The sequence below is a fragment of the Molossus molossus genome, unplaced genomic scaffold (assembly GCF_014108415.1).
Source record: "Molossus molossus isolate mMolMol1 unplaced genomic scaffold, mMolMol1.p scaffold_m16_p_23, whole genome shotgun sequence".
In the NCBI taxonomy this organism is placed as follows: domain Eukaryota; kingdom Metazoa; phylum Chordata; class Mammalia; order Chiroptera; family Molossidae; genus Molossus; species Molossus molossus.
The window spans coordinates 25,464,814-25,479,344 of record NW_023425359.1 but is presented as its reverse complement, the minus strand read 5'-3'; the positions used below and the strand labels follow the sequence as shown (position 1 = coordinate 25,479,344).

Below are 14,531 nucleotides of genomic sequence, written 5' to 3'. Positions count from 1 at the left end.
CACACGCTCCGCTGTCCCCGGGCCCTGCTGACCGCGCGTGCACACGCTCCGCTGTCCCCGCGTGCACACGCTCCGCTGTCCCCGCGTGCACACGCTCCGCTGTCCCCGGGCCCCGCTGTCCCCGCGTGCACACGCTCCGCTGTCCCCGGGCCCGCTGACCGCGCGTGCACATGCTCTACTGTGCTGCTGCTCGTGGCACTGCCCACACCGGGCACTTTCAGGTCCCCTCCTGGACCAGCACCTCCCTGGGCCCCAGGTGGCAACAGGCACAGTACCCAGAACCAGCTTTGTGAGAAGTGCGGTCTGTCCTAGAACGACCCTGTGATTTTCCAAAGCAGCGCCCCATGTTCCGAGTCTTCTCTGAGCAGGACTCATCAGCTCCTTGATTTTCCCGTGATGGCTCGTGGTCAGGGAGCCTGGACTGAGCAGCGGAGGGGACAGAGGGCTGTGGCCCGGCTGATCAGCACGGAACGGAAGGGGCCTAGCCTACCAGGACGGGCGGGGGCCGCCCCGCAGACCTGCGCACACGCGGCATCCAGACGTCACTCACCCCCGGCACAGCGGCTCCCCAGGCAGTGCCCCCCATGGCCCCGGCTTCTCCTGGATGCACACCCACCGGCACCTCTGAGCTAGACCCTCGTTTGGGTCCTGAACCGCCATCCCTCCCAAAGGTGTCCCGTTATCTAGAAACATGACCAGCACCGCCCCTCATCTAAGTATCTCTTGTCAACAGCCTCAGATTCCCTTTGGGAAGGGTGAGCCATCAAGGCCCTCAGGGCGGTGCTGTCACCAAGGGTCTCCCGTGGGCACCTGGCTCTCGAGCAGCGTTCTTGGGGATCATCTGCCGGCTCACTCTCCGCGACCAGCGTCACTCGCAGGTCAGCGACTTGCGACAACTGGTTTCGTTTCTTGGACTCTGACCTCCTCTCCTGTCTAGTGTTCCTCCGCTTCCTTCCGTTCGGTCCCCCGAGCTCAGTGAATCCTGGGAGGGCCCTGGGGTCCCAGCTGCTGAGCCCCAGGGTCCAACCCGCAGGCCCTCGGCGATCCAGGGGCCCCTTCCCATCCCCCTCTCATCCTGAAGGTCACCTCCTGCTCACCAGCCAGCCTCGCCCTTTCCAGGTGGAAGTGGGTCTGTTTGGCCCAAAGACAAGAGCAGCCGTTCAGCTGCGGCAGCACCTCGGGCCTCAGGCCCACCTTTCCTCCCTCCTGCCCGACCCTGGTGGTCTCCCTACTCTGCCAGCAGTGGACCAGCAACCGCTGGGCACCTGCGAGTGAAGTGACGCGGACATGAAGACTCTCTGGACCCAAGGACAAGGGATCTCACAGCTGGTGTCCCCGCTGTCATCAGGACGCTTTCCCGAGCAGGAGAGCAGCTGCCCGAGACTGTCCTTGGTCATCAGGGTCGCCTGACCCGGAGTGACCTTCAGCACTGACGCGGACGGTGGCCAGGCTGCCATCACTCCCAACACCAGTGCCCCCAGGCCCAGAAGGCAGAACGGCCTTGGAACCTGACGGGCAGCAGACAGATGTCCCTCCCAATGTGAAGGGCTGGACACCAGGGACACCTCGCAGCACGAAGCCATCCTGTCAACACCCCACGGGCCCTTCCTGGAGACTAAATCCCTTCACACCCGCTGCGTCGGGGAGGCCGCCAGGGGCCCTCACAGCTGTCAGACGGGCGCCAGCTGTGGGCACGCGGGACGGGCCCTGGGCTCGCCCCTCCTCCCCTCGTCAGCTCCTGCTCGCTTCTGAGCCAGGACAGACCAGGTCCCCATCCAGGGGCCTCAGAGCGACCTGGCTGGACCCTGGGCCTGCCACCTGGAGCCGGTCGGCGGGGGCCCCAGGGTCTGCACAGGCCCACCGGCCTCCGGCTCAGGGAAGAGGCAGAGGTGTGCAGACCGAATGCATCTGTAAAGGTCACTTTACTCTCCTAGAAAAGCACACGCTCGAGCCCGGGGCTGCGGCGACCACTCCGCCCTCCCTGCAGGAGGCCAAGCACCAGGCAGTGTGGAAGGGCAGCTTTTAGAAAACAGTTTTTCCTATTTTTAGAAAAAAACAAACAGGACAGACAGATGGCCATCGCCTGGCTCCCCGTGCGCAGGTGGGACACGGGACGGTGGAGGGGCTCCATGCACACGGGAGGGACGAGCGGGGGGGCCTCCGGCCCGAGAGCCAGGCGAGGGCAGAAGTGCGGCTCTCGGGGTTCCCACCGGACACAGCAGGAGCCGTGGGGGCACGGCGGCAGGATGAGGGGCACGGCTTCCCGGCTCGAGGTGGGCAAGGCCCGCGCACACACACGTCATCCTGGGGGCCGTCCCGGGCGGGCCCGCCGAGGACTGTGGGACTGGGTGGGGGCGCACTGGGGAGAAAGGTTCTAGAGGCGGTCATCTTCAGGGGACGGTGAGGACGTCCTCGTTCCAGCATCACTAGGTGACGGCACCGAGCAGCTGGGCCTCCACTGTCACCGGGGACACTGCAGGCGAGGCCGCGGCCAGGAGGCTGCTCTCGGCCGAGAAGAAGGCGCCCTCCAGGCCGGCCTCACTGGATCCCAATGGCCTGCAGCACCCTCCGCTCGCTGTCGCTGAGGTGGCCCGAGAACACGGCGTAGCAGGGCTGCTGCGCGAACTGGCAGAGGAAGTCCGTGAGGTATGCCTGCGGGGGGGTTGGGGAGGCACGCTGAGCTCCCCAGGGCACACGGGCTTCCACACAGGCCAGCACCCCAAGGGGTGGCTCCCCACATTCCTGGATCTGGCTCAGGTTCAACCTGGAGATTCAATCCACGAGGAGACAAGCCCCCTGGGACCCCTCTCACAGCCCCCCAGCACCTTCACTGTGGCCTCAAGAAGCTGGGCCACGTCACTGGTGTAAAACATGAGCAAATCCCCGCCCAGAGCCCAAGACACTCAGCAGACAGGAGCTCTGCCCGAGGCTGCAGGACGGGCCAGGATCACGTGCAGTCTCCGGACGCCTCACCTGCAGATCGATCTGATAGAGAGGGTCCTTCAGGGCGTCAGGGTCGTCGTCCTCGTCGTCCTCGTAGTAGTCCTCCTCTGTCGGCCAACAGGGAGGGAGTGCTCAGCGGGGCCGCTCAGGCCCACAGCTGCGGGAGGCTGGAGGGGCCTGGGGACACCCCAGCGGGCCCACTGGCCCTCACTGTCTGCGGGCACAGAAGAGGTGTGGCTACGCTGTCCTCCCCCAGACTGCTCACCGTATTTACTTGTGGCGAGAATGTCAGACAAGAGCTGGCCAGCCGAGCTATCCTCCTCCTCGTCCTCCTCCTCGTCCTGGTCCTCCCACATGTCATTGGAGTCGTCTGGTTGCAGGAAAAGCAGCTGCAGCCACGCATTCTCCCCGCCCCCCCTTAGCAGGCGGAACAGGGCCCCGAATCTCTGTGGCCTGCAGCCCGCAGAGGGCGAAATGGGTGGTGGACCTCCCTATAAGTCTGAAGAGTGGGTGTTCTGGTGGGAGACAGACACCCCGGGGGAAGCCATAGCAGGGCAGGCCAGTGCCGCTGGCCCCTGGCCGCTCCCACCCTCCCTGGGTTTCAGGGCAGAGCTGAGAGGCAGCTCTCTGCACACCAGCCACGCTAGCAGGTAGGGCACACGACAGACAGTCTGAAAGTGGGTGACTTGGTCTGCCCGGCACAAGGCCCTGGGAGCAGCTGAGCACCTTGGCCCCACTCCGCGGGGGTGGCCTGGCGGGCAGTGTTGGCCTCCATGACGCTGGACAGTTCGTTGATGATCAGCTTCAGGATCTTGACCAGCAAAGGAATGTTTGTCCAGCGCTCAGGGTCTGGGGGAAGAGGCTTCGAGTGAGACTCGCCGGGCTCCCCTGGCCACGCCCCCGTCCTGATGCTCAGCAGCCCACCCCTCACAGGCTCTCCACCCCGGCCACAGCCAGACAGGGTGTAGGGACAGCATTTCTCTGCCTGGCGCTGTCAGAGGTCAGGAGCTGGGGGAGGCGTTCGGGGTTAGAGCAGGCAGGTCCTGGCCAGTGATGAAGCTCGGACGGCAGGTGAGCGCGGGGCCGAGCACGCCACCCACTGCTGCAGGCCGCCGGGGTCCCAGGCCAACGGGGACCCGAGGACCGAGGACCGAGACGCAGTGGACTGGGCACATCGCTTCAGCAGGTGCCCGGTGCCAAGACGTCCGCCGGCGTCCAGCAGCAGGAATAACCACCAGGCGCGGACCTGCTCACCTGCGGCTTTCTGCTCCTTCTCAAGCCTGTCCTAACAGTCTGGCCAAGACCGATCACGGCGCACCCCTGCCTCCCCCGGGGCTCCCAGCGTCACCCACTCTTGGCGGCCTTGGCACGGGTGCGCACGCCCTCGTCCACGCTGCAGACCTCCTCGCCCTGCACGCGGATGTCCTGCAGCCGCCTGTCGTCCGTGTTGATCCCGTGCTGCAGCAGCTTGCACAGCGCCACCGAGCTGCAGGGGCGGGAAGGGTCCCTCAGCCCACCCGAGGCCGCTCCCGGGAGACGCGCATCACGCCCGAGACCGAGGGTGAGTTCTGTTCCCCGCCAATGAGCAGAGAGAACTGAGTGTCCACGGAGGTGCAGTGAGGGCAGCTGCTGAGCCCGGGACAGAGCCCAGGACAGAGGCGCAGGCCAGGGCAGGGGCTGGGCTGGGCTGGGCAAGGAGGAGCCCCAGCCGGCAGCACACGGGAAGGCTGGCTCGGGGAACCTCAGGGGCGCCAGGGGCAGTGAGACGCGTCCTCCACCGTCCAGGGTGCATGCCTGGAGCAGCAGCGAGAGGAGAGGCCCACCTGACTTTGCCCTCGTACTGGCCGTAGAACAGGTGCTGTCGGCTCGTCCACTCGGCCATCACAAACTCCAGGGCAGGCTTGCCGGTGGGCCCGGGGAGGCTGCACAGGAACTCCAGCAGCGGCTCCAGCTGGGTGTGCACCAGGTGGGCGAACACCATGATCAGGGACTAGGGGCGGCGAGAGGGGGCCGGCCATCAAGAAACAAAGGCACGAGCCTTCCTCGTGGGCGTCTCCTGGGCCGGCACCAGGATCGCACCCGACGGCCTGCAGGGCCAGCGTGCTGCCTGCACCCCGCCCCGCACCTGCATCACGCTCAGCGTCTCCGCCTGCTGCATCTTGCTGAGGATGGCGCGGAGGATCTGGTCCAGGTTCTCCCCCAGCTCGCGCCCGGCCGTGGCGATGAGGGTGGAGACGAGGCGGCCCACGAAGGCCGCGGTGAACTCGGAGGTGCGGGGGTCCAGCAGCTGGCTCACCGCCTGCACCACGTACCACAGCCCGCTGCGGCCCTGCTCGTCGTGCCACTGGGCCACCTGCTCCAGTGCCACCGACACGTAGGCCCGCAGGCACTCGCCGCCGTTCTGGGGGGAGGGCGGAGGCGGTCAGCAGCGGGAACAGGCCCCCGGAGGCCCCAGTCTGCAGGCCGGTGGGGGCTCGTCACACAGACACACCAGCCCCTCACCTCCTCGCTGTTTCCAAAATGCACTCTCGGCCCGCAAGGGCCCAGCACCCTGAGTGTTGCCCACAGGAGCCGAGCGCCCCCACCGCTGGAGGAGCACGCCCGAGACAGGCTGCGACCGGGGCCGCAGGCGCCTAGAGGTTCCAAAGACTCTCTTTCTCACTTTGTTCACAGAAGGAATACCCAGAAGAGACTTTCTCATGGCCCAAGTCTGAATGTGTGAACCTCTTCAACAGGGTGACACCCCAACTAAGGGTGTCTCCCAAGTGAGGAGCTGCCCTCCGCGGGCACCGTGGCCGATACCTGCATGGTGGCGTTGTCGTCCGTGTGCAGGGTGCACTGCGCCACGGCAGGGAACGCCTGGCAGATGAGCAGCTGGGACAGGGGGGGCTTTGAGCTCCGCACCACTGTGGTCAGGATGTCGATGGCTGTCTGGAGGAGAGAAGGAGGTCGGAGTGGCCCTGGGACGGGGAAGGCGGCCCCACAGCCAAGGTCCTTACTGTGTGGACACATCACTGCAGCCCGGAGAAAGCTCGTTAGTGGAAGAAGAGGGACAACGAGGGAGCTGTGCTCCCAGCCTCCTGAGGCAGCTCATACTTGACTGGCCGGGGTCTGGGAGGCGTATGGCAGTGGACTGGGCAGCAGGGGACGCAGGCAAGGGTGTTGAAAACGAGGTGCCTCTGGAGTAAGAGCCATTCCCGGGAGCCTCAAGAACCACCCATCCCCGTGGGCAAAGCAGCCAGTAAATTCACCCTGAACCTCGACAGTCACTGGTTTCCTGCCAGTTGGGTGGGATGTTCAGGTGGCAGAACATGAGCTCACACCTACTCACACCCCCACACCCACATCACACCCCCTTACACCTACTCACACCCCCACCCCCGCATCACACCCCCTCACACCTACTCACACCCCCACACCCGCATCACACCCCCCACACCCTCATACACCCCCACACCCGCATCACACCCCTCACACCCTCATCACACACCCCCACACCCGCATCACACACCCCCACACCCGCATCACACCCCCCACACCCTCATACACCCCCACACTCGCATCACACCCCTCACACCCTCATCACACCCCCACACCCGCATCACACCCCCCACACCCGCATCACACCCTCACACAGCCACCCCCGCACGGCCCGCGCCTGCACCCGCGAGGCTGTGTGCCCACTCACCGCGCACAGCCCCGCCGGGATCTTGTCTGCGGGCGCCTGCATTATGCTGACCAGAGTTGGGATCAGCCGCATCTGCATGGGCCCCTGACAGGCTTCGATCTGGGACAGCTCCTTAAAGATGTCCTGAGCCAGCGAGGCGACGACAGGATCTGCGTGGACAAGGCAAGGCCCCGCCTGACGTCCGCACAGGCTCCTGGCTCAGCGGCGCCTGCCGTGCGGCCTCGCCCACTCCTGCTGGGATGGCAGCCGCACACCTGGGACCCAGCGGCCGCAGGGACGCCCGAAGGAGCGGGAGCAAGGCCCCCTCCAGAGGCACACCTTTCCTCAGTTGTGGATGGGCCTGGGAGCTACTCCTAAAACCAAATTTGGCTCTTTTTCTGGGGCAAATCTTAAATGTCCTTAGTCTCGGGAAACCGGGACTAAGCACAGAACTAAATCCTCAAGGAACACACAGTGGCGCTGACACTCTGGAGGTGTTCCCCTCCCCGGGAGCCTGCCACGGCCTCCGCTCCAGGGCAAGAGCGGTGGGAAGATGTGGTCCTCAGCTGCAGCCGCCTGACCCGGAGACAAGTGTCCCCGCCCCACGAGAGACGCACGCAGCGCACGGAGGTCCTTAGAGGCCCTGACACACTGCTGTCCGTGGACAGGTGGGTACGTCAACTGTGAGTGTTCACGGAACGCACTGGCTGCAGAGTGAGGTCACCAACCAGCGCAGCGTGCAGACCTCCTGGGACACGCTCTCTGTGGGAGCGAGCAGTGCACTGTCACACTGCCCCCGAGCTGCGACACCCAGCTCCCCCCAACACAGACACCCGCAGCATTTCCTTTGATAACGGGAGAGTACTGTATAAAGTGACACATGTTAAAGGAAACAAAACACCTACAACCACACCTAGAGATCACTACCCTCGATATTCTGAGGTATCTTCTTCTGATATTTTTTCTTTATATGTATATTTACATACATCTTTTTCTAAAACAGCAAGGACTTGGAAGTATATTCTACGCACCTTGGACAACTGTCTACATTCTTTCATTGCTGTAAGTATCCTCCTCTGAGGCCCTGGCCGGTTAGTGTTGGCCCTTAGACCAAGGGTCGTGGGTTTGATTCCTGGTCAAGGGCATGTACCTTAGTTACAGGGTCAATTCCCAGCCCTGGTCAGGGTCCTGCGGGAGGCAACCAACAGAAGTGTCTCTCACATTAATGTGCCCCCCCCAGTCCCCCCGCTTTTGGTCTTTCTAAAAATCAGTGGAAAAAGTATCCCCGGATGAGGAACACACAAGACCTTCCTCCTGAGGTCCGACTTGCAGGGCTGCCCAGGACCACGGGAGCCTGCGACTCCCACAGCTGCGCCGCTGCAGAAGCGCAGGACGGGCACCTCTGTCGGCGGCCCCTGCGCCTCTGCCACCTCCCTCTGTAAACGCAGGCCGGGCCTCTTCCTGCCGGGAGCGGAGGTGGCTGCTCCATCTCCCACCTCACTGCAGAGCCCGAACTGGTCTGAGCTGCTCCTCACCCCGCCTCCCGCTCCCGAGAGGCGCCGCCGTGGAGCAGGGCTCTGCTGCCGTCCCGCTGAGCCCGCGGCCTGACCGCCCTGCTGACAGACCGCCAGTCTGTGCTTGGACGCGGGGGACGGTCAGCCGGCGCGGGCAGTGGGCGCCCGTGCCTACCGTTGCTGTACTTGAGGAAGATGGCGATGGTGAAGGGGCAGATCTTGCTCTCCACGCTGGCGGTGAACTCCGGGTCCACCGTGCAGACGATGCACAGCGTCTCCATCACCAGGTTCAGGACCTCGGAGCTGAACTGCGCGGCCAGGTGGACCAGGCCGTCCAGGACGCTGGGCAGGAAGGGCTGCAGGACGCGGGTGCTGCCCGAGGCTTTCAGCTGGTCGCAGTAGCTGGGGACAGAGGAGAGGCTCACTCACGGGGTCCCCCAACACGGCTGGTTTCTAATTAATAGCACGTTCCGGCATTTTATGTGTGTAGCTTAAGTTAGTTTACATCCTCCTACAGTGGCATGTTCCAGACACCACACCGCCCTGTCTGTGCCCCACGGACACCGGCACTGCCCTTTCTCTGTTTTCTAACTTACTTCTGCTTTGATCTTTGCTACTTCCTTTAAATTTCTTTCTTGCCCTGGCCAGTTTTGCTCAGTGGTTAGAGCGTTTGCCCACAAACCGAAGAGTCCCAGGTTAGGTTCCCACTAAGGGCATGTACCTCAGTTGCAGTTTGTCCCCGGCCCTGGTTGGGGTCGTGTGGTGGCAACCACTCGACGTCTGTCTTCCTCCCCTGCTCCCTCCCACTCTATCTGAAAATGAATGCAAAAATGTCCTTAGGTGAGGATAAAAAAAAAAAAATTTCTTTCTTGTTCTGCCATCTGTTTTCAGATAAATCCCATCATATCATTATGTCCAAATTACTGAGATTTAAGTTACATGCCTACGATCCCAGACTACTGCTTTAACATTCCTAAGATTTGGATATACATATTCTTGCTACTTTCCAAATACTTGATGTTTTTTTTTAATCCTCACCCAAGGACATTTTTCCATATTTTGTTCAGATAGAGCGGGGATGGGGGGGACAGAGACGGACACATCGATGTGAAAGGGACACACTGAGTGGCTGCCACCTGCAGGACCAACCAGGGCCGGGGACAAACTGCAACCGAGGTACGTGCCCTTAGCGGGAACCGAACCCGGGTCTCTCCGGACCGCAGGCCGACGCTCTAACCACTGAGCCAAACCGGCCAGGGCCACTTGATGTTTTAATGTCTTTTCTGACATAACTTATTTTGAAGACACTATGTTTGAACGTCACGTCAGAAGTGGGCTCCTCTGTTCTGGCGGCAGCTAGAACCACCAGATCGAGCCCTGTGAGCGCCCTGCGCCCGCTCTGCCCGCCAGGCCTCGCCCCAGCACCTCCCTGGAGGCTGCTCCCCACGCCCGGTGGGGCCAGCGTCTTAGTCTTCACTCTCGCTCATCTTCAGGGTGGCGGCTGAGGCCACTACAAACTTTCTGTGTGTTAAGAAGCCTAGAGCAGAAGCAAGGCCTCCGCAGGTGCTGGACGAATGTCACAGAAGGGCTGAGTGCTGCCCGGAGCGTCGGCCCCGCAGCAGAAGGCCCGCGGCCCTGCGGCGGCTCCACGCCCAGACACTCAAGGCCGCCTGCTCTGCCCGGCCTCAGAGCTGACCTGGACACTGGCCTGGGGCTCCCACGCCCTCCCTGCCTCTCACAGCTCCCACGGCACTGTGTCCGAGGACGGAGGGATGCGGCCACCTGGCTGACCACTGCCCACAACGCACAGCCCGGCTCTGCTTCGAAGGCAAGAGCGCAGGCAGGTGCACAGCAACCTGTTCTGAGGGCGCCAGGCTCTCTTCAGGGTTCGACTGAAACTCCAGTTGGGCTTCAACATGTTCCCCGAACAAGGCTCCCTCTGGTCTGGGCAGGGACTTAGTGCGTGGCCGGCTGAGGCCTGGTACGCAAGCTGTGAAGGGACAGGACTGGGGACGAGCAGGGTTTCTAGGCCACAATGTCTCGAGCTTGGAGGCGCGACCCCCCCGAATGCCTGAGCTTTGCTCCTGTGGTCCACTGTGCAGGCCGTCGGACAAATGTCACCCTCTCGGGCCTCAGGTGCTTGACCTTTGCAGAAGGGGCCAGGCCTACAGGTCCCCGGGCCAGGCCGAGTCCCGGTGAGGACCAAGAGGAAGCAGGGCTCACGGGCTCAGAGGCCACGTTCCGGGGACACCTTCCTCGGAACCCGCCGCCCGGCACCGCTCTGCAGAAGGCCCTCACCAGGGACCTCAAGCACCACGCCCACTGTCAGCCCCGCCCGGGACTCGGCTCAGTCATGGCCCCTCAGATCGCTCGTCACCCCGAAGTGCGTACTCACCCCCAGACGGCTCTCACAGCCGAGATGCGAACTGACGGGGGCTGTGTCTCATGAAGGCCACTAACTGTTGCCTGTAGAAACTGCTGGATCAATTCAGGGGACATAGCGACAGTGAACCGACTGGCAGCCCAAAGTGCCCGACCCAAGAGGAAGGGAGACACTGGGAGGAAGAGAGAACAGTTAGGGGCTGGACACCAGCATCCTGACAGGCCCTGCCTGCTCCCACCCACCCCTGCACTTGTCCGCCACCGAGACCGCAGAACAGACAACGTAAGTGACAGGAAAAGCATGACCCTTTCACCATTTGCAAAGCAGACCCTGAACATTCTCAGACTAAAGACACCCCCCACCCCCTCACCTGCACGGCCAGCCAGCCCTCCACACACATTCTCTTCCCTGGGCCACTGCCAGAACACCACAAACTACAGCTGTCCCCCTTCCGACACATGCCCGTCAACGCTGGGCTGCCGGGAAGTGAGCAGCCCGGTCAGCAGGGTACTCAAGGCCCCGAGAGGAGTAACTCGGTGTTACCTACAATCGCTCTCATGGCCTCAACTCAGGCACGCCCCACCCCAGCAACTCACACCTTCTCGGTCCTGTGCTGTCTATAAGCCAACACCTCTCCCTGCACCACCATGGCCCCGTCGGGCCGAGGGAGCCCTAAGCCTGAGCCGTGGTGCCGCTGCGTCCCCAGCTTCCCCCGTGGCCCCTGGGGCACACAGCCGGAGGACAGACGCACCTCCTCAGCGGCAGGGCTTCCGAGTTACGCCATCAACACGCAGTCAGGGGGTCCACTGAGAGAACCCCACAAACCGTCAGCCAGGTGACCACACTGACCCACATCGCATGCAGCGACGGGTCTCAGGGGTGGCCCGGGACGGCGTAAGCCCCAATAGTTAGAACTGCTTTCTCACGGTGCCAGGACACCCGTTCACTCTCACTCTCTCTCGAGCGCACAGGGATTTCAGAGGTTACGGGATGTACATTTCTTGTATTTTACAATTTCTCCGTTTTAATGGCCAACATGTTAAGCACTGATCATTAAAAACGGCTGGTACGGAACAGCTCTCAGCTGTAGCCGGGACAGTGACGTTACACAGTGAACCTTCTGCAGTCTGAACACTAAATGTTCTCAAATCTCATGACTTTTTGAAGATGCTCTGGAGGGAGAACTCTACCAAAACATGTTGACAGGCAGAGAAGTCCCAGAGCCCACACAGTGCCCGCCCCAGTGCCCGCTCCCGGAGCCTGCGGGGCAGATGCATGGGGCACGCCTGCCACTGTGCACCTCATGCCTAAGAGGGAGACACCCCCAGCCACGGCGCAGCACCCAGCACCCAGCGGAGGAGCTGCAGCCTGACCGCCCCGCCAGGGCCAGAGCACAGTGCTGGCAGGAGTGTGCTCCCAAAGGGGCGTCCGCAGAGGAGGCGCGTGGACGAGCTGCAGCTGCAGCCACCAGCCAGTGCCCGTGCTGGCTCTGTGCGCGGAGGCAGAGGAGCTGAACATGTCAGTCAAACACCACGAGTCTCCACGGCCATCCGCAGGGCTGGGGAGTCGGTCTAATGCGGTCACGAGAACAGAGCACTATTATTTGGATACCGGCCAGGAATACAGCGCGAGGAAAACGTCAGGAAGCAAACCGAGGACGAGCCTGACCGAGACGGCCCCAGGTGCTCTGTCTTGCCGACAGCGGAGCTCGAGTGCTCAGGGCGCAGCAGCCAGACCTCGTCTGTCCCAGTGCCCAGACGGCCGAGCACGGCGCGAGCCTGGAGAGGAACCATGACGAGGTTGACGGTGGTCTCTTGGTGCAGATGAGCCACGGTCTCGGGCTGTTCAAGGGTTCGGACGAGTTCAAGCTCCAGGTGCCCGAACTTTCCCTGAAGGACACACGCACCTGCCTTACCTCTCTCAGCGAGCAACACAGACGAGCTGAGACCCACCTGAGAGGCTGAGGTCCGCCAGGACCACGCCGGTCAGGAACCCGTGCATGTCGAACTGCACCCGGCCGCTCTTCACGCTGTCGGTGATGATGGACTTCACGGAGCCGAGCGCCAGCATGCACGCCTCGTGGATCTTCCACCTGCAGAAGGGATGCCCTGCTCGTGAAACCCCCAGGCCGCCGAGGCCGCGTTCAAGGGAAGGAGGCTCAGGAAGGGCACTCCGGCACCACCTGCCCTTCCCACCTAAACTGGAGCAGAAACAGAAACTCAGGAACAGTTTTCTAATGAGAACAGAGTGAAGCTGCTCCTCTCAAGGCTTTTCAGAAAGGGGCCGACAGAAGTCTGAACCAGCTGTCATCAGGTTGGGAAGAGCGGCTCTGAAACTGAAGAGCCGCAGGCGGCCGAGGCCCGGTGTGTCCCGGAGGCCCAGGCCCCTTACCAGTGCTCAGCGCCGCTGTTCTTGGTTTGCTCGGCCTCCTGGAAGTGCCGAGTGGCCGCAGCGGCCAGAGCAGCCGCACTCTCGTTCTGGAAGTCAGTGGCCACAGCCTAGGGAGACAGGAGATGGGCTGATTCCTGTCTGTGCCAAGTAAACCCAGTTTGGCTGCAAACTGAAAAGTTCACTGCACACCGGCCAAACTCGCCCCCGCAGGCTGGGCTGGTCAGGCCCGAGAGCAGCCCTCCCAGTGCAGGGAATGGGACCAGAGCAACGCCCCACGGGCACCGGCCCTCTGGCAGAGCCCACGTGAGCAAGGAGGCTCCGCCCGGGTTGGCAAAGGACCAGACATTATTATATGGGGACTGACTGGAACTGAAGGCTAATCTGCTCAAGGGAACTTCGTGTGACCTTCCGTAGGTGCCCCAGAAACACTAAAGCACGATGAGCAGAGCTCCCCGACGAGACCGACCTCCCGCCCTACAGGAGGCCCGTGGCTGCTGCACAGAACGTCAGCCTGGAGACCATGCTAAACCCTAGTCAGAGCTGTTCCTCGGCGACCTAACCCGCGTGTTTGACAGCGTCTCGCCTGCAGGCTCCTGCGCGAGCCGTCCTCGCCCGAGCACTGCGCCCTCTGCACGCTTCCCCAGCAGTCACGGCCAAGGCAGAGCCAGCAGCAGTGACCTAGGAGTCCCTGGATCTCAAACGTCACTTGACACGCTCCCTTGTTACTCCTGAGAAGTCCGGGAGGAAGCTGCCAACACCGCCCCGCTGGGCTAGCTGTCTGGAGAGGGAGCCGAGGGGCTGTCCAGGCTGTGGCCAAGGGGTCGAGGCAGCCCCTCACCAGCAGCAGGTCCTGAGCTGCGATCCTGACGGTGTAGGAGAAAGTGTCATCGTCCTCGTCCTCCACGAACTGCTGGGGGCTGGCGGTCCACACTTTGATCTGAAAGGACGAGGAAGTTAGGCTTTGGCAGCCTGCCAGTCTGGGCCCCAGGTTCCCTCTTCATCCATGCCCACGGGAGGATGGCAACCTCTTGTTTTTCCTGAACAAAAGTCTAGCTTCCAGTCTCTCTTTTTCCCCCCTTCTCTTTGATGCAGAGAAGCAAGTCCTTTATCACAGTAAACGGCAGAAGTTACTACTCTCCAAGGACACTCTGCTAGAATGTGGCCGGTCACTTAGTCTCTGCTGCTGTCAATTAGCTGCTACCTTTCCAAAAAAAAATCCTCAGTCGAGGATGTTTATGGATTTTAAGGGGGGCAGGGGGAGAGGGAACACTGATGAGAGAGAAGAACACTGATTGGCTGCCTCTCATCATACCCCAACTGGGAACAAACCCAAAACCTAGGCATGTGCCCTGACCAGGAACTGAACCCAAAGCCTTTCAGTGCCCGGGAGGGCGCTGCAGCCTCCTGCGCCGCACTGGCCAGGACCAGCTCCTACAGCTTTACAGACCAATTTTCTGAATATGCTAGATACGATGGGATATTTAATGGGAACGTTATGTGGATTCTTATGGTTTGCACAGCAGAGGCATTATGTTTTTTAATATCTTAAAAAATTTTTTTTCCCCTTTATTGATTTTAGAGAAGTCACAGAGAGAGATAGAAACATGGATGAGAGAGAACATTGACTGGCCGC

The 14,531-nt window shown here is 62.1% G+C and overlaps 1 protein-coding gene and 1 long non-coding RNA gene across 3 annotated transcripts in view; one reads left to right on the top strand and one right to left on the bottom strand.

Moving 5' to 3' along the window:
* The first annotated feature begins 782 nt into the window (after positions 1-782).
* LOC118640507 lies at positions 783-7,745 on the top strand. Of its 2 annotated transcripts, XR_004961399.1 has the most exons (5): positions 783-878; positions 2,050-2,101; positions 2,395-2,646; positions 7,076-7,278; positions 7,614-7,745. It is a non-coding gene; the product is annotated as an uncharacterized LOC118640507 (long non-coding RNA). The 2 variants fall into 2 exon arrangements; XR_004961398.1 differs by having other exon boundaries at positions 2,050-2,646.
* The window catches only part of IPO9 (importin 9), a 27,215-nt gene continuing 15,205 nt past the window's right edge, over positions 2,522-14,531 (bottom strand). The window contains exons 11-24 of the mRNA XM_036277370.1: positions 13,737-13,835; positions 12,899-13,005; positions 12,460-12,599; positions 10,520-10,679; positions 8,300-8,526; positions 6,632-6,780; positions 5,746-5,874; positions 5,069-5,344; positions 4,767-4,933; positions 4,296-4,429; positions 3,670-3,792; positions 3,209-3,313; positions 2,974-3,050; positions 2,522-2,652 (exon numbers count right to left, since the gene is read on the bottom strand). Coding sequence (XP_036133263.1) covers positions 2,539-2,652; positions 2,974-3,050; positions 3,209-3,313; positions 3,670-3,792; positions 4,296-4,429; positions 4,767-4,933; positions 5,069-5,344; positions 5,746-5,874; positions 6,632-6,780; positions 8,300-8,526; positions 10,520-10,679; positions 12,460-12,599; positions 12,899-13,005; positions 13,737-13,835 — 2,007 coding nt within the window. The 3' untranslated portion in view covers positions 2,522-2,538. The remainder of the gene's footprint in view (positions 2,653-2,973; positions 3,051-3,208; positions 3,314-3,669; positions 3,793-4,295; positions 4,430-4,766; positions 4,934-5,068; positions 5,345-5,745; positions 5,875-6,631; positions 6,781-8,299; positions 8,527-10,519; positions 10,680-12,459; positions 12,600-12,898; positions 13,006-13,736; positions 13,836-14,531) is intronic.